General features: G+C 48.6%; 1 protein-coding gene across 1 annotated transcript; it reads right to left on the bottom strand.

The window, feature by feature from the left end:
- Positions 1–1,407: 1,407 nt before the first annotated feature.
- Positions 1,408–19,091, bottom strand: WARS2 (tryptophanyl tRNA synthetase 2, mitochondrial). The gene is made up of 6 exons (XM_088463600.1): positions 18,924–19,091; positions 10,803–11,057; positions 9,953–10,033; positions 9,395–9,480; positions 7,840–7,958; positions 1,408–2,721 (listed from the first exon to the last, which is right to left on the bottom strand). Exons 1-6 carry the CDS (start codon positions 19,011–19,013, stop codon positions 2,273–2,275), a joined length of 1,080 nt encoding a protein of 359 aa, XP_088319726.1. The 5' UTR covers positions 19,014–19,091; the 3' UTR covers positions 1,408–2,272.
- Positions 19,092–19,764: the final 673 nt, after the last annotated feature.

Raw genomic sequence — 19,764 nt, 5'->3', positions numbered from 1 at the left:
CCGGGGGGGGTGCCTAACCCTAACCCTCCCTCCCCCTAGCCTAACCCTAACCCTCCCGGGGGGATGCCTAACCCTAAGTCCCCCCCGGGAGCCCTAAACCTAACCCTCCCCCCCCGCGGCTGTCCGCTCGCGGTGCCTGGCATCCCTACGATTGGGATGCCGGGCGCCGGTCTCCCGGCGTCGTGGAAATGCGCGCATCTACATGTAGACGCCCAGCATTTCACCCTTCCTGGGAAACGGCAGTCGGGAAGCCGGCTGCCGGTATTTAGGCAGTCGGCTTCCCGATTGCCTCCCAAATAACACGTATAGTAGAGGTTGGTACCAGAAGAGGTACACTACTCCTGTGCAGCAAGAGAGGTAAGTGCGCACCATGTATGCATGAGGAAGGAGAGATAAGTGCCCATCAGGAGAGGTAAGTGCCCATCAGGTGCTCAGCAGGAGAGGTGAGTGCCCATCTGGTGCTCAGCAGGAGAGGTGAGTGCCCATCAGGTGCTCAGCAGGAGAGGTGAGTGCCCATCAGGTGCTCAGCAGGAGAGGTGAGTGCCCATCAGGTGATCAGCAGGAGAGGTGAGTGCCCATCAGGTACTCAGCAGGAGAGGTTAGTGCCCATCAGGAGAGGTTAGTGCCCATCAGGAGAGCTAAATGCCCATCAGGCGTGCAGCAGTAGTGGAGAGATAAATGCCATGGGGTGTATGGGGTGAGGTTTGCATCTATGTGATATCAGTGTAGACTCTGTGAAATATACAAGTGTGAATGTCAGTAGTGAGAAACCCCCTGATCTCCGCTAGGCCCAGACAGACTCGTTCTCCTCAGCAGCGGTGGGAGTTGACCTATTGAACTAATGAAACCCAAACCTGGCAGGGTCAGACGCCTTGAGCAGCTCCTGACAGACAGGTCCCCCTGGGACAGCAGATGAAAGCTGCATGTTTGAGGCCATGGATTCTAGGATCTGAATGTCAGTATACCAGAGCAATGCGTTCAGCTGCATAACATGGCTCCTCCTCCAGCGTCATACGGCACAGCTCTCACGCAGGATCACCACTTCCCCGGTCATTGTGCCCCAGAATAAGAGGAAGTGTGTTAGATAATATTCCTATAGCAAAGACCTGATATTCATACAGCCAGAGACCAGTGAGATGTACAGCTAATACAGCCGGGCGTATATATACAGCACCGTACAGGAAACAAGTTTATGAGAACATTAAATAATACTCCAATAAGGAGAATTGTGGTCCTCAGAGTATAAACGCATTACTGATCGGTCCCATATTACAGACAGAACTCACAAAACTGTTCTTAAAACTTCAGCCAATTTGAGAAAGAATCGGAAAAAAAACCACAACTCCCCTTAAAAACAAAAAAAATATCACTTTAAAAAGGATTATCCTAATAACGAAGCCGTGAACGGTAATTTTAATGTTTATTGGAAGAATGAAGCCAGTTAGACAATAAAGAACCTACAACCCAGCTGTAAATTATTGGCAAAGTATTTCCTCAGATTCCCTATAAGAAGAAGGAAAAAGTAATTTTTGTTTTAGTACCTGTATAATGTTTGTGATTGGGGTCCTATAGATTATACCGGTGTATGTACGGAGGGGCAGTGAGAACCTACAATCGGTCACATCTGTTTATCAGACCTCTTGTAATGACGCGTGACTGTGTCCAACCTACAGTACAGCTCGTGTATCTGTCCCATATGTAATAGCCTGCGAGTCACAGGCCCTCTCTCACTCCTCTGCCACAGGCAGCCATGTTTGGGGGAGGATGCTTATCTGACTGAGCAGGCACAGAGTGACTGACAGCCTGAGAGACTTGTCTATGGATTGGTTGATGCGTACACAGGATGGAGACGGTGATGTCACAGTAACTCCGTATATGAATGCTGGCCTTTTTGACCTACATCCCATGAGATCCCATCAGAAGATGCCAGGAAGAACTGGCCAGGGGTAAAACGTTACTCCACAGCAGAGCTGGAGAGTAGGTCAGGGTGACACTGAACAGTGTATTTACATTCTAAGATCACTTCTAAAAAATGAAATATTTGTGTTCCTTTCCTGATCGCAGATATGAGGAAATTGCTGGGAAACGTCATATCCTGCGCGGATGTCTCACACAACGATTGTACAGAGTACAGGAACCGTGCGGCTGCCTGAATTAGGCCCCCGTGTACCAAGCACTGCTGCGCGTCATTAATGATCCAGGCAGGAGTGTATATGGCTGAATCCCCCCAATCACCATCCCGATAAAATTAACAGCGTCCCCTCCGGCAGTCTCATCTTAAGCCCACCAATCGGCAGACCGCGTCATACACAGGGACCGCCACGTCCCTGGCTTTCTGAGCCCCACGTTCTAGCACGTCCACAAGAAACCCCGGTTCTCCCCTGAGCCTCTCGATTTCCTCACGGATCGGCGTCAGTTTCTCTATCACCGTGTCCGCCACCACCATCTTGTACTGCGCAGTCTCAAGTCCGCGGCTCTGCTGCACAATCTCCTCAGGCTTCAGGCCCGTCATGGCGCTGTGGATGGCCACCAGATTGGAGACACCCGGTCTCCCTTCAGGGTCAAAGGTCACCTGGGAGGTGAAGTCTGTAACGGCCTTGCGGAATTTCAGCACTATTTCTTCCGGGCTGTCAGTCAGCCGCACGGTCGCCAGCGCTTGGGGGTCCGACTTGGACATCTTCACCGAAGGGTCGCGGAGGGACCTTATCTTTTTGGAGCTGCCTAGAAGAAATTAACATACATGTAAAAATTTCCTCTCGCAGCAGACGTACTACAGGCATAATTACACCGCGCCCTGCGCAAGCCGCACGTTCCTGATAAATGTATTTTATATCAATGTTTTTTAGATACTTAGGGCTCAATCCAATTCGCTGCGATGATCTTGCGGGTGCGAGTCAGTGCAGCAATGGCCGCACTTTACGGCAGCCCGGATTCGTTTAAAAGTGCTCACAGCCCCATAGGGCTCCGAGCAAAATTAAGCGAATTCAGGCTCAGAAGGCGGCCCACGAAGGGTGCGAGGCGCCAGTCCGTTGTCGGTTTTTTAACGCCGTTGCAACGGCTACTCGCACCCTTCGCATTTAATTGGATTGACCCCTTTCAGTCACATTATCATTCTCACAGCACAATTAAATCTACAGATGTGCCCACATACATCTATCCTCCGCGCTACAAGTCGCGCCACACAATGGGGGAGCTCAGTGTGACTCGGTAGCGCCAAGCGTCTTTCGTGCATATATTTACCTTCAAATGCGTCTTATTCGCACAGCGATGAGAATAGATAGCACAAGCAGCTTCTGCTGTGTAAAATGATATGCAGCATGTCTATGTTCTGTGAGCGGCTGTATCTGCATGTTAAACGCTACGTTACAGTGTAAGTGGCTGTGGCTGTATCTGCATGTGAAATGCTACGTTACAGTGTAAGTGGCTGCAGGTGTATCTGCATGTTAAACACTAGGTTACAGTGTAAGTGGCCGCGGCTGTATCTGCATGGGAAAGGCTACGTTACAGTGTAAGTGGCTGCGGGTGTATCTGCATACTAAACGCTACGTTACAGTGTAAGTGACTGCGGCTGTATCTGCATGTGAAACGCTACGTTACAGTGTAAGTGGCTGCGGCTGTATCTGCATGTTAAACGCTACATTACAGTGTAAGTGGCTGTGGCTGTATCTGCATGCTATATGCTACGTTACAGTGTAAGTGGCTGCGGGTGTATCTGCATGTTAAACGCTACGTTACAGTGTAAGTGGCTGCGGGTGTATCTGCATACTAAACGCTACGTTACAGTGTAAGTGACTGCGGCTGTATCTGCATGTGAAACGCTACGTTACAGTGTAAGTGGCTGCTGGTGTATCTGCATGTTAAACGCTACGTTACAGTGTAAGTGGCTGCGGCTGTATCTGCATGTTAAACGCTACGTTACAGTGTAAGTGGCTGTGGCTGTATCTGCATGCTATATGCTACGTTACAGTGTAAGTGGCTGCGGGTGTATCTGCATGTTAAACGCTACGTTACAGTGTAAGTGGCTGCGGGTGTATCTGCATGTTAAACGCTACGTTACAGTGTAAGTGGCTGTGGCTGTATCTGCATGTTAAACGCTACGTTACAGTGTAAGTGGCTGCTGGTGTATCTGCATGTTAAACGCTACGTTACAGTGTAAGTGGCTGCGGCTGTATCTGCATGTTAAACGCTACGTTACAGTGTAAGTGGCTGTGGCTGTATCTGCATGTTATATGCTACGTTACAGTGTAAGTGGCTGCGGGTGTATCTGCATGTTAAACGCTACGTTACAGTGTAAGTGACTGCGGGTGTATCTGCATGTTAAACGCTACGGTACAGTGTAAGTGGCTGCTGGTGTATCTGCATGTTAAACGCTACGTTACAGTGTAAGTGGCTGCGGCTGTATCTGCATGCTATATGCTACGTTACAGTGTATATGGCTGTGGGTGTCTCTGCATGTTAAACGCTACGTTACATTGTAAGTGGCTGCGGGTGTATCTGCATACTAAATGCTACGTTACTGTGTAAGTGGCTGCGGGTGTATCTGCATACTAAATGCTACGTTACAGTGTAAGTGACTGCGGGTGTATCTGCATACTAAATGCTACGTTACTGTGTAAGTGGCTGCGGGTGTATCTGCATACTAAATGCTACGTTACAGTGTAAGTGACTGCGGGTGTATCTGCATACTAAATGCTACGTTACAGTGTAAGTGGCTGTGGCTGTATCTGCATACTAAATGCTACGTTACAGTGTAAGTGACTGGGGGTGTATCTGCATACTAAATGCTACGTTACAGTGTAAGTGACTGCGGGTGTATCTGCATACTAAATGCTACGTTACAGTGTAAGTGACTGCGGGTGTATCTGCATACTAAATGCTACGTTACAGTGTAAGTGGCTGCGAGTGTATCTGTATACTAAATGCTACGTTACAGTGTAAGTGACTGGGGGTGTATCTGCATACTAAATGCTACGTTACAGTGTAAGTGGCTGCGGGTGTATCTGCATACTAAATGCTACGTTACAGTGTAAGTGACAGCGGGTGTATCTGCATACTAAATGCTACGTTACAGTGTAAGTGGCTGCGGGTGTATCTGCATACTAAATGCTACGTTACAGTGTTAGCGACTGCGGGTGTATCTGCATACTAAACGCTACGTTACAGTAAGTGGCTGCGGCTGTATCTGCATGCTATATGCTACGTTACAGTGTAAGTGGCTGCTGGTGTATCTGCATGTTAAACGCTACGTTACAGTGTAAGTGGCTGCGGCTGTATCTGCATACTAAATGCTACGTTACAGTGTAAGTGACTGGGGGTGTATCTGCATACTAAATGCTACGTTACAGTGTAAGTGACTGCGGGTGTATCTGCATACTAAATGCTACGTTACAGTGTAAGTGACTGCGGGTGTATCTGCATACTAAATGCTACGTTACAGTGTAAGTGGCTGCGAGTGTATCTGTATACTAAATGCTACGTTACAGTGTAAGTGACTGGGGGTGTATCTGCATACTAAATGCTATGTTACAGTGTAAGTGACTGGGGGTGTATCTGCATACTAAATGCTACGTTACAGTGTAAGTGACTGCGGGTGTATCTGCATACTAAATGCTACGTTACAGTGTAAGTGACAGCGGGTGTATCTGCATACTAAATGCTACGTTACAGTGTAAGTGGCTGCGAGTGTATCTGTATACTAAATGCTACGTTACAGTGTAAGTGACTGCGGGTGTATCTGCATACTAAATGCTACGTTACAGTGTTAGCGACTGCGGGTGTATCTGCATACTAAACGCTACGTTACAGTAAGTGGCTGCGGCTGTATCTGCATGCTATATGCTACGTTACAGTGTAAGTGGCTGCTGGTGTATCTGCATGTTAAACGCTACGTTACAGTGTAAGTGGCTGCGGCTGTATCTACATGCTATATGCTACGTTACAGTGTATATGGCTGCTGGTGTATCTGCATGTTAAACGCTACGTTACAGTGTAAGTGGCTGCGGCTGTATCTACATGCTATATGCTACGTTACAGTGTAAGTGGCTGCGGCTGTATCTACATGCTATATGCTACATTACAGTGTATATGGCTGCGGGTGTATCTGCATACTAAATGCTACATTACTGTGTAAGTGGCTGCGGGTGTATCTGCATACTAAATGCTACGTTACAGTGTAAGTGGCTGCTGGTGTATCTGCATGTTAAACGCTACGTTACAGTGTAAGTGGCTGCTGGTGTATCTGCATGTTAAACGCTACGTTACAGTGTAAGTGGCTGCGGCTGTATCTACATGCTATATGCTACGTTACAGTGTATATGGCTGCGGGTGTCTCTGCATGTTAAACGCTACGTTACATTGTAAGTGGCTGCGGGTGTATCTGCATACTAAATGCTACATTACTGTGTAAGTGGCTGCGGGTGTATCTGCATACTAAATGCTACGTTACGGTGTAAGTGGCTGCGGCTGTATCTACATGCTATATGCTACGTTACAGTGTATATGGCTGCGGGTGTCTCTGCATGTTAAACGCTACGTTACAGTGTAAGTGGCTGCTGGTGTAGCTGCATGTTAAACGCTACGTTACAGTGTAAGTGGCTGCGGCTGTATCTACATGCTATATGCTACGTTACAGTGTATATGGCTGCGGGTGTCTCTGCATGTTAAACGCTACGTTACATTGTAAGTGGCTGCGGGTGTATCTGCATGCTATATGCTACGTTACAGTGTAAGTAGCTGCGGCTGTATCTGCATGTTAAACGCTACGTTACAGTGTAAGTGGCTGCTGGTGTATCTGCATACTAAATGCTACGTTACGGTGTAAGTGGCTGCGGGTGTATCTGCATACTAAATGCTACGTTACAGTGTTAGCATGCAGATACCGTATACCCGCAGATGCACACAGAACATAGGAATACCAAATATCATTTTAATCAGCAGAATATACTTGTGCTATCTATTCGCATAGTTGTAGGTAAAAAGACGCTCGGCACTGAGTCACGCCACGGCATGGCACGACTAGAAGGGCTGTTTAACGCGCCAGGAGGCTAGACGTATGTGGACCCATCTGTATTTTTAACCGTAGTATTTCATTTTTTGTAAGCCTAAGTGTGGCCGAATTCCCCAGACTGGCACAGTAGGGTGGGAACTTATTCACAATTTTGGGGATACACTTGTACTCCCTGCAATTACTGTAAGTGGCAATTTAGGGGAAAAAAAGTAACCATATATTCCCTTCTGGTGAAACCAATATGTGACGTTTTTAACACATTTATAATCGTCTATCTGCCACTCAACTAGATGATAATAAATTGATAAATGTGACATGATTTACACCTGTGATATATAACGTTTATGTTTCCTAATTCTAGGGCTCCTTATATTGATGCCGTCTTTGCCAGTTACACGCCAGAGGGTCTGAAATTCTGGTTGTTGAAGCTGTGGCCCCCGCTGCCCTGCCTGGTGTAATACTATAGACACACAGGATCGTTATTGGGAATACAGCTGAGATCAGGATTGCCGGCGCCAGTATCTCCACCGTCAGCATCCCGGCTAAGTATTGGGGTTAGGATTAGGCACTAGGGGGAGGGTGCGGGTGGGGGGGGTTAGGGTTAAGGTGCCCACACACTAGACGACCTGCAAACGATGCAATGTTGTCAGTGATTTCCCTTGAACTCTCCCCGACACTCCAGGACACGGTATGGTGCTTACGCAGCACAATGTGACATACGATCTATCGCGCACGATCTAACGATTTGCATATCTCTAGATTGCGAGCGATAGCAGAGATAAGGATGTACGCACGGACCAGTGAGATCCCTCCATCTGCCAATAGCCACTTACTCATCAGCGCTGTGGGGACGGGGAAGAACGCGCCATATCGTTTATTGAAGATCCGAGCGATGTCCTGGGTCAGCTCTATATGCTGGGACTGGTCATCTCCAACCGGAACGTGTGTGGACCTGCCGGGAATAAAGTCCCAGATAGAACATCAGAAGCCTGTACACATCCATAACAGTACACACAGGATAGCACTGGCTACGTCAGATAATAAATGCCATAACTGCACTGCGGAACGCGCCATGTACGGTGACTGCGAAGAACATCAGCGCCAATTAGTGCCCAAACACCTTAATCAGCCCTGTCCCCCCCACATACGATAAATGGGAGGTGCCTCCCGATACTATATAAATAAGAGCGCCGGTTTGCTGCGTTCGCGCTCTCAGTACAAGCACCTCCGTTCCCCGGCACAGGGCTTTACTGCAGAGTTATGGACGGACCAGGTCCTCCACTGCTGACCAATGGGGTCAGCGGACAAACGTTACCGTCCGAGCCAACTAACCGGTCCCAGTGACGCCAGACCACCATATAGCGAATGGTTAGATCTCCGGCTATTTGTGTCGTCAAATGTGACGGCGGAACAGCCGTGTAGACGGCGTTACCCCGACAGGACGGTACATACTGTAACCTCAGGCCTGTCACCGACTTCTGCGGCCCCTCAGAGACATGGTGACAACCTGCCTTATATAATATGCCAGTAAGATTACCATGCGTGATGCGAATGGGATGGAAACATTTATGATGACATAGAACATGTGACGTGTCGGCATTCTGCACGGACCGGCAGTGGGCTAGTGTTAGGATTCGAGAGGGGATGTAGGGATGAGGCACCCGATTGCCGTAACAGGTAAGTTACCACTGGACCGCTAGGGACGTTTTGCCGACATGTCGAATGCGGTCAATGCAGACATGCCAAGCATGTAAACATTGGAACAATGACGACAAAATATACCACACCACAGTTCCACATATGCTGCATCGAATTATTCCCCACAAAGCATTACATGCAGGTTACACGTATCCCGGAGTCTACTGGTCATATGGACACGTATGTAACTGGTCCACCTACCACACTGGTCCTATTGGTTACAGAGCTGGCAGCAGAGCAGGGTCCCGCTCAGCCCCCGTACATCCATACCTGCCTGACGGTACAATACAGTGACACGTAATATGAGCCATCAGCGGGGAGCTATGCGACGGCAAAGGGTTAATGAGTACATGTCAGTAATCCGCGCGCTCCTGGCAGCTGGTGGGGATGCCGTCTCCAACATTTAGCAGAACGAGTCCCTCTCCGCACGTTCCAGCCAACAGTAATATTTGCACAACGCCTTACACATGACCTATTGTCTTATTGGTGCGAGGAGGCCGCTGGCTGCGTTATAGCTTCAGCAGGAGCCGCTCGCTAATCGGGGAACACAAGTGATAACAGGCTGGGTGAGGCCTGGACACACAGGTGTGTAATTAGGGCAGAGTCGTGCGCTACACAGTCACCAGGGAGGGAGATCAGCTTACAGAGGAGCCCTAACTAGCCAGGTAGCATGGATTAGCCGGCTCTTACTTATACAGCAGTATGTCAGCCGCCTGCAGAACGGGGTAGGTGAAGAGCCCGACACTTCCGTCACTCTTCTGCGCCTGACTTTTCATCTGGTAACAAACAGGGAGGACAGAAAGGCGAGTTATATCCAGCAGGCACAAGCTCGCCTCACACAGACCATCACAGAGACACGGGGGTTAATGTCATAGAACAAATTAGAACGACATCACAGTGCTAAGTGCACACTCTTTGCATTTTGCCCAATTCCATCTGTACCTGGGAAACAGGCCCCGCCCACTGTCACATGGCTCATTGTGAGTGTGTCCCGCGATGGAGCGCAGAACACGCACCAAGACCATCTTGTACATGTAACGCTCTGTGCGCTGTACTCACTGTGGATGAGGTTTAACCTTATATCAACCTGCAATCTGCAACCGCGTTTCTTCCCCGGCAGAGCAGGCAGAGACGGGGCTCCGTAAGGCTTCAGGCCAGAAGGTTCAGACTGTAGAGTGCAGAGCCTAGCGCGTGGGATTGTGTGCCGACTGCCCCGTATTTCTCTATCCCGCAAACTCTACAACTCACCTTCCATTGCGGCAAATGCCTGATCCGCGGCATGGACGTAAGACAGCCGAGGATCCAGCCAAGCTCTGCATGTTCTGGTACCTGGACACGGGACACAGAAAACATAACCTCATTAATTATAGGTCTCGCTGGACAGGAATCATAGTGTATTATATTTACATTTCTCTACACCACTCCCACCATCCCCCTGAGACCACTCCCAACCCCACCTAGAGCCCATCCCACCTCTACACCACCCACAAATGCACATGCACAGCCACCGAGAGCCCATCCCATCTCGTGCTTCCATACCCTTCCTACCAGTGCATTTTCACCTGAAGCTCCATCGCACCCCCACCAAGAGCCCATCACACCTCAAACACCCCCTACAAACACACTTACACCTGAGGACCCTTGCACACCCACCTAGAGCCCATCTTATCTCATGCCTCCATACCTCTCCTACCATTGCATTTTCCCATGAAACCCCTCTCACCATAACACTCCCACCAAGAGCCCATCACACCACTACACCTCCACCTGGAGCCCTTCCCTTCATCGCACCCCCACCCCGTGCACCTCCAAGTTCCTCCACTTTGAGCCCATCACAACACCGTACCTCCACCTAGAGCCTCTCCCACCATCGGACCCCAAAAACAGCCCATTGCACCACTTCACCCCCACCTAGAGCCCATCCCAGAAATGCAACTCCACCTAGAGCTTCTCCCAGCACTGCACCTCCCACCTGGAGCCCCCCCTCCCACCAACACTCGTGTATCAGAGCCCTGCACCACCACCACCACATTTCCATCAGAGTCCCACCACTGCATCTCCGCCTAGAGTCCCCCCTCCCCTGCCACCTCGTACCCACCCGGGACTGCTGGAAGACACAGCTCTTGTCAGGGTTGATTCCACAGGCCAGCAGACAGGCAGTCATGTCCAGCACGCTCTCCCGCAGTCTGCCAGGGTCCTGGGGTATGGTGATGGAGTGCAGGTCCACAACACTGAACAGCACCAACCTGAACTCGTCCTGCAGCCTGACCCAGCTCTGTAAGGCGCCCAGGTAGTTTCCCAGATGGGGGATGCCTGTAGGCTGGATGCCGGAGAACAAGCTGAGTTTGCCATCCTGCAACGAGATGCACACGTCTGAATGTGAATGGGCCACAGCTTGTTTGTTGTTTCTTTTAGGCCACAAAATAAATGTATAATGGAACGGGGTCTAGTTCATGGAGGATCCTATGTAGTAATGAGGATATATACTGGTCAGGGGCCCCTGGGGGACTCATTAGAAGTGGGGAAACTGTGCTCCAGGCTTTGGACTCACCCGCTTTGTCTGTAGGATGAAGGACACGTCTAGCTTAATGATCGTCATGTTGTGTAAGTGTTACAAGACGGACTTTGCGATAACTTTATACAACTCGGAGCTAATTGTAATGGCAGAGTGAAATGACTGCACGGTGATACGCCAGCTAGAGATGGATTCCCGGGATACATAGAGGGGGAAGGAAAGATTGGTTTTAGATTTCTATTTCACTTCTACATTCAGTGTTTGCAGGTCTCTCTCTAGAGTGTGAGCTCTTGAGACACCGCTGAACGCAGAATGACAGAGTGATAAATGATGCCGTCAGAGATGGTGGTTTTGGCTCAAGAAAGTGAGATTCTTTTGACATTTAAGGTTTGTAAATTAATGACACAAATGATCTATAAACAAAGGGGGGATCCCAGCACCAATTAACCCCCGCGGCTCCTCAGACCCCTAACACGTGATCTCCCCTGCACACATGCACATACAAGTGTAACGTGTAGTGACGGGGAACATTTCCATCTGCGCATTCAGCATAGGTGGCAGGTCGGAGGCAGGAGATGAGAGCTGGGACTGGCAGGAGACATCCCCTGCTGATCACCCTGACAGGGAATATTGATGGAGCTCTCCCGGGAGGAAGGCTGTGTTTAGAGTACAGGGCCTAGATACAATGGGGTGATTAATGAGGCTGATGTAAGTGGGGAGCAGAGAACCCTCCCCAATAACAATCCCGGCAATGACTCCACACTGCCGGCCACAGGTCTGTGCGCAGGAAACACAACGATGAACTAATCCCTTATACACTGGGACACAGGTCAGGACACCCGGCCCTCTGGTGGCTCAGATATTAGCCGATAGGCCCCCCCCGACCTCTGTACCATAACACAGAGGTCACTACGGGTAATTACAGCATACAAGATTATTAATACAGAAACTAAAGTTTTCCTACTACATCTACAGCTTTAACTTCAATTGGAACCTATAGCTAGGAAACTAGTCCCCTAACACCAATACACACAGGACTGTCCCAGAGTCACTGCAGATTAAAAGGCATTTTATTATATATTAGATGTTGTCCTGAGGCTCCTGGGGGGTTTCTCTCTCTCTACAGACCCCCTCTCAAATGTGTCTATTTCTCTTATCGGCACATGATGTTATCATATATATTATACTTGGCATTAACATTTTTTTCTTTACATCTTCACTACTGTACTTTTTGGGATGTCCTCCACATTTCTCCTTTACGGGGTGTTTTTCTCTCTGTGTGTGGCCTGTGCACCCTGCAAGATTCGCACGCTGTCCCTAATCAGACACCTTTGGATCCCGTGCCACCCACGGACACTGTCTATCGAGGAACCGGATTCTTTTATACCAATCAGTGGCTAATTATACCTCCCGCTGTGCCCGTTACTCCTGCAGCTGTACCAAACCGATTCTGCTGGAGGAGATTGGGAGCCTAGTGCTCATACTTATTTGAGAGCTCGAGCCGCTTGTGGAAAGACATTTGGCGGACGCCTCTGAGTGCCATCTGCCGTAGTACAGGGAAACTAACAGTCGCTCATGCTGGCACCTGCACCGGCTTTACACAGGCACTCCTATACACAGCCTTTGCCAGTCACTATACGAGGGATGCGCAATAAGGTTCTGTAACGTTGCTGCCGTGAAGGCCATAGTTGAGGTGGACGCCAGGGTGACTGTGGCCCAAATGAAGTAGGAGATAGGCAACTCATCAGGATCCATCTACTCGATACACCACGAAATGCCTGAGCAAAGTTCTGCATGCTGGAAGCCCCAATTCATGAGCAGGAGGAGGCTCGGGTGACTTGGGGCGTTCTGCATGCTGGAAGCCCCAATTCATGAGCAGGAGGAGGCTCGGGTGACTTGGCGCCACAACATGCCAGCCAGGTTTGATAGCGGTCACTCAAACACTGTCTGGGAGATCATCAGTGGCGATGAATCCTGGATCTACAGTTTCGACAACAAAAAAAAACAGTGGACCCCAGTTGGTGGGGCCCAGTGGACCCCAGTTGGTGGTGCACCACCACAGAAGATCCGACGTGAGCGCAGTGTGGCCAAGCAGATGGTGGCAGTTTTTGTGGCCAAGACTGGTTATGCAGTTACCGTACCACTCATGCAGCAGCGCACCGTCACTGGGGACTGGTACGTCAACCAATGCCTGCCCCAAGTGCTGGAAGTCATTTCCAGACACCTTTCAAGAACTCACGCTCATGGTGCCCTTCTCCATCACGACAATTATCTGGTACAAGAACGCATCCAGGAGCTTGGTCATCCGCCGTACAGTCCAGACATGGCCCCCTGCGACTTCTTTGTGTTCCATCAGATCATGTGCAAGATGCACGGGATTCGTTTTAAGTCCCTGGAAGCTGCAGTGGAGACCTTCATCCAGCATGCAGAAGACATACCGTCATACCTGCTTCGGACTGGTCCAGCTGCTTCACCATTGTGGTTTGACTCCTCTAACGGATAATTCGAAAAACTTTAACACTCACTTTGTTTGTAAATATAATACTTCTTGCGTATCCCAATGATTCTACTAGCAAGTACCATTCAAGTGGGCACTGCTGTATTCACCTTCCATTGGGGAACACTGGTGAGCTTACTAACTATGGGCCTGATTCAGAGCCGTTCGCTATTTGTGGTCGTTCGTTCAAAAACAAGGGGTGGCTATTCAAATGATCCCTTCGCAAATTGCAGTCTGTTCCCACCTCTAAGTCTGAACGAGCGAGCAAAACATACGCTCGTTTTTTTGATAAAAACGCCCCCTGGCCGCACGCACCATACGTCATGTCCGCTATTTATTAGATTAATCGAGTACATCGTACAGCGTATGAAGTGCTCGCTATTCTTGTGGTTGGTGTTTTCAACCAGTATTTTGCGAGCAGTTCTGAGTTAAAAAAAACCAAGTGACGTGGGCAATGACGCTGCTGTATTAAATATGCACTCCCTTAAAACGCCCGTTTTGACCTTTAAGCACGCCTGCGTTCGGATCTCCACTCCCCGTTTTCAAGCACCTTCCCCTGTTACCACCCACATACGCCTCATTCTGTCACTCAAAATAGCAGGCCCTCGCTATACTGCGTACCAACGATTTTCGGCCGCACTGACTGGTTCGCGCATGCGTACTAAAAACCGTACGCATGCGCAGATGTGCGAACATCGCTCGGAACGAGCGTACTGCCGCTAGCGAGTGGCTCTGAATGAGGGCCTATGATTTACTTCTCTAGCAATATTAGTGCTTCCTGCTGGCTGCTTAAAATCAGGTCTGAGATTCTTATCTCCTGGAGTCCTCTCAGTGGTCTTTACCACATCCCAGTATCGGATTTAGCCAGCCTGTGTATTTAGCATATGAACAAACTGGTTATTTAGTCCCATGTTTATTAGAAGACTTGTGATCCGAGAGGTTTAGAACTTTTTTCCCCTGTAGATCAAAGAGGTTTATACAGAGACGTCCAAAGAGATGGTTACATTATTACCACTTATACAGTGCACGGAGACAATCACTGTGGGCTGTGTATCTTTATCTATCAGTTGTCTTTATTTCCATTTTATACAGATTGTTTTTACTCATGATATATGTATTGTAGATGTAGATACCTATATCCAATATTCATATTGTGCTCAATAGTGTTAACAGCGCTGTTTCCATTTGTGTATGGTGGAGAGTAGTACATGTACTTAGTGCATTTACTTACACGCCGCTACTACAAACCTTCGCACGTTGTGTCGACAAGTACATTGTCGACATCACTATCCCGGCAATTTAGCATTCTAACGCTGTCCACAGTACGGGCCTGATTCACTACCGATGGCAACTGCAAGTGTAATAGTGATTACGCACGCAGTTCAACTGATCGACTGAACCTGAAGCCAAATCGTACCTGTCCCTCGGATCGGCAGCTTTATCACACCGTGCATGGGGGCACCTTAAGTATGAGGAATAACAGATGTGTGTGGAGACTGTAGATTTGTGTTATGTCGAATGTTTCTGGAAGTGACATCACTGGAACTGGTGGGAGGGGTCAGAGGTCACACCAACTGTGATTACATGCAAATATGGTGACTTCATTTTTATCACCCTTCAGCTTTATCATATCATCTTACAGCCATTCTGGCTGTTGGATGAGACTCCCTTAGCGTTCCCACTATGCTGTTTTAGCGGGGTGCCACGCCCTGCCTGATTTCAAAAGGGCAGAATGCGCCTGGCCCTTTTGGTGACGGCCCGCTAAAACAACATTGTGGGTGCCGTCCCCACTAGTGGGCCACAGTGTCCCGTGAGTGGGATAAATTGCGGTGAAGCGATCACTGCTGGCGAATAGATGCTGGACGCACGCGCCCAGCATCTATTCACAGAGACAGGAGAGGTTGGGGGCAGCCTGGCACGCCCGTAAGTGCCGGGCACTCCCCCAAGAGTTACGAAAAGGGGATGCATCTTAAAGACACGCCCCCTTTTCCCATGGCCATGCCCCCTTTTCCCATGGCCATGCCTCCTTTTCGGCCCCTTTCTAGGTCCGGTGCCCTACCTGGCATGAACACTACGCCCTTATAGCCAGTCACCTGGGTACACTCATTACACAGACATTTAGGGAATGGCAGGAGGAACTAAAAACTCACAGCCAATAGGAGAATATTAGGCAATGTTTAGTAATGTACCGGATCAGTCAGTGGAGATATATATAAGGTACATTTATATTTATTTGGCAAGAGTTGGGATTTATTATGTACACTGAATAATATATAAATACTGTTGTGTTTTAGGTCATTGATTTATATGTAATATTTTACTTTTTATGATGTTAGTTATCAATTACTCCTTCATTGTTTTTTATACAGTAACAGGGGTATTCAATATGGGAGCGATAACATCGTTTTTGCGTTAATATCGGAGGTATGACGTCATTATCGCAGATTTTACTTTTACACCGTATTCAATTTCATAGACTTATTGCAGGTTTGAAAAGTCTTTGATAAAAAACGGTGATAAGTTTTCACCATTGAATAGGTGTCGAAAAAAAGTGCAGAATTGGGGTTTAGGGGTGCAGGCTTAAAAAAAATAGCCTGCACCCCTGGGAATGACATTTAAAAAAGAACTGTCAAAAAAAGTTTAAAAATAAAATAGGGACACCCCAAAAAATGTATTTAAAATTGGGGTGAAAAAAAAAAAAAAAATGGGAAAAAAATTATTAACAATAGGGAAATAGGTTCAGGGCTATTCTGCAAGTATGCGGCACGTGTTTTCTAGAATAGGCTATTAGCGACAGGTGTTTTCTAGAATAGGCTATTAGCGGCAGGTGTATTCTAGAATAGATTATTAGCGGCAGGTGTATTCTAGAATAGGCTATTAGCGGCAGGTGTATTCTAGAATAGGCTATTAGCGGCAGGTGTTTTCTAGAATAGATTATTAGCGGCAGGTGTATTATAGAATAGATTATTAGCGGCAGGTGTATTCTAGAATAGATTATTAGCGGCAGGTGTATTATAGAATAGATTATTAGCGGCAGGTGTATTCTAGAATAGATTATTAGCGGCAGGTGTATTCTAGAATAGGCTATTAGCGGCAGGTGTATTCTAGAATAGATTATTAGTGGCAGGTGTATTCTAGAATAGATTATTAGCGGCAGGTGTATTCTAGAATAGGTTATTAGCGGCAGGTGTATTCTAGTATAGGTTATTAGCGGCAGGTGTTTTCTAGAATAGATTATTAGCGGCAGGTGTATTCTAGAATAGATTATTAGCGGCAGGTGTATTCTAGAATAGATTATTAGCGGCAGGTGTATTCTAGAATAGATTATTAGCGGCAGGTGTATTCTAGAATAGAATTATAGCGGCAGGTGCACAAATGCAGAATTTTTAAAAACTTACTTTAGGGACACCAAAATATGCTAGTACCCATTTTCATGTACCCCAAATTTGATGGGACCACTTAAAAAAACGAAAAAAATAACCTAAGTGCTCTTCTGCATCACTTCTTCAATGTCGGGAAAAAACACCTGCTGCGGCTATTTAAATCCCCGACTTTCAATTAAAGGCTAAAACGGGGGGTACCCATAGTGTTCCCCCATGTTTTTACTACTTTAGGGGGGGTCTTACAATTTTTTTAAGGAAAAATTTGTAACTTTACGCAAATCCAACCTCGGAGTTTCCCGTTTTCGTTAATTTTATATTGAATACGGGTATAAGCGGGAGCGCGCCCGATACTTTAACGCAGGTAAAAACTCCGATATGAAACGTTAACTTCGACAGTGAAATTAACGTTTCATATTGAATACCCCTCTAAGTGTCTTGATTGTTTGATTCTGCCACGTCATTACACAGAGCGCAGTGCCATCCTCACCCGTCTTTGCTGCAGTCGCACCAAACAGCCCCTCTCGCCGCACATGGTCCTGCGAGACTCTGCTAGTGCCGGGCGTCTTTCTTTACCATACTGTGATACGACTAGGACACACCAGGAGACTGCGCTGAGTCATCATCACATGTTTGCAGCTTTTTTCCACACTAAAGTTCCGTTTACAGAGACAGATATACCAGTGTCACGTATCACAATAATCAGCGCAGTCTCCTGGTGCGTTCCAGTTACATCGCATTGCAACTTAGGCGCATTTTCAGCAAAAAAAAAAAAGACGCCCAACGCTAGCAGAGTGGCATGAGGCCTGGAGACTCACGCCAGGCATATCGCACTGCGCAGCGTATTGGGGCTAGATGTACGAGGACACATTTATATAATGTTTCCGAAAAGAAGATTCTGGGATGGATACTATCCCGAGTTACACCCTTCCTCCCTCACACACATACTAGTGACAGAGTCACCAGAGCACAAGACCCCAGGGATAGGTAATTGCTGCCATGTTATATACATCAGAGCACAAGACCCCAGGGATAGGTAATTGCTGCCATGTTATATACATCAGGGCTGAGCGATATGCAGTATATAACATCCAGGTGAAAGGTCAGCGGCAGGGGAGCACATACACATTTATAAGGAGTTATCACACTACATGTCACATAGGGCCAAGGATTAGGGGGGCTGAACCAATACAGGTCACACACAGAGGGGAGCTTACAATGTAAGGGTTACCCTGTAACAGTCACACATGGGGCAGGTACTGGATGGGGGGCGTATAGATATAAGGGGTATCTGGGAAGAGGGATTGGGTCCCCTCAGTACTGACGGATTGAGGTTCAGGGAACACTGGGCACAGAGCTGACTCTCCGGTGATAACAGTATGTGGTCCCCCCCCAGCACTGACACAGACTGGCGACCAGGGGGCACAGGGCTGTACTATGACGGTGGACCAGGGGGCACAGGGCTGTACTATGATGGAGGACAAGGGGGGCACAGGGCTGTACTATGATGGAGGACCAGGGGGCACAGGGCTGTACTATGATGGAGGGCCAGGGGGCACAGGGCTGTACTATGATGGAGGACCAGGGGGCACAGGGCTGTACTATGATGGAGGACCAGGGGCACAGGGCTGTACTATGATGGAGGACAAGGGGGGCACAGGGCTGTACTATGATGGAGGACAAGGGGGGCACAGGGCTGTACTATGATGGAGGACCAGGGGCACAGGGCTGTACTATGATGGAGGACAAGGGGGGCACAGGGCTGTACTATGATGGAGGACCAGGGGGCACAGGACTGTACTATGATGGGAGAGGGCGCCTGGTTACCTGGGCAGCCGGGTGCCGGTCGCTGCTCAGACCCCGATGTCCGCTCCTCAGCCGGCAGAATACAGCACGCCTGGCCATGGGCAGCGCCATCTTTGTTACGTCAGCACGTCGGCAGTGAGCGTTCGTTGCGTGCTGTCACAGTGTGTGCAGCACCAGCGCCCCCTCCGGGTACACACAGAAGCACAGGACAACTTCACTTACTTGAGCACAGGTTAGTGCACACACACACAGGAGCACAGGTTACTAGTGCACACACACACAGGAGCACAGGTTACTAGTGCACACACACAGGAGCACAGGTTACTAGTGCACACACACACAGGAGCACAGGTTACTAGTGCACACACACAGGAGCACAGGTTACTAGTGCACACACACACAGGAGCACAGGTTACTAGTGCACACACACAGGAGCACAGGTTACTAGTGCACACACACACAGGAGCACAGGTTACTAGTGCACACACACAGGAGCACAGGTTACTAGTGCACACACACAGGAGCACAGGTTACTAGTGCACACACACACAGGAGCACAGGTTACTAGTGCACACACACACAGGAGCACAGGTTACTAGTGCACACACACACAGGAGCACAGGTTACTAGTGCACACACACACAGGAGTACAGGTTAGTGCACACACACAGGAGCACAGGTTACTAGTGCACACACACACAGGAGCACAGGTTACTAGTGCACACACACACAGGAGCACAGGTTACTAGTGCACACACACAGGAGCACAGGTTACTAGTGCACACACACAGGAGCACAGGTTACTAGTGCACACACACACAGGAGCACAGGTTACTAGTGCACACACACACAGGAGCACAGG

This window comes from Taudactylus pleione, unplaced genomic scaffold (genome assembly GCF_031769625.1).
Source record: "Taudactylus pleione unplaced genomic scaffold, aTauple2 ptg001412l, whole genome shotgun sequence".
Taxonomy (NCBI): Eukaryota; Metazoa; Chordata; class Amphibia; order Anura; family Myobatrachidae; genus Taudactylus; species Taudactylus pleione.
This window is presented reverse-complemented; position numbering and strand designations above follow the sequence as displayed.

Coding starts and splice junctions, on each gene's coding strand:
- WARS2 (XM_088463600.1), bottom strand. CDS start 19,013: ATGGCGCTGCCCATGGCCAGGCGTGCTGTATTCTGCCGGCTGAGGAGC. Junction 10,034..10,802: donor GTGTCTTCCAGCAGTCCCGG/GTGGGTACGAGG, acceptor TCCCGTGTCCAG/GTACCAGAACATGCAGAGCT. Junction 2,722..7,839: donor CGTCCCCACAGCGCTGATGA/GTAAGTGGCTAT, acceptor AATTTCTTCTAG/GCAGCTCCAAAAAGATAAGG.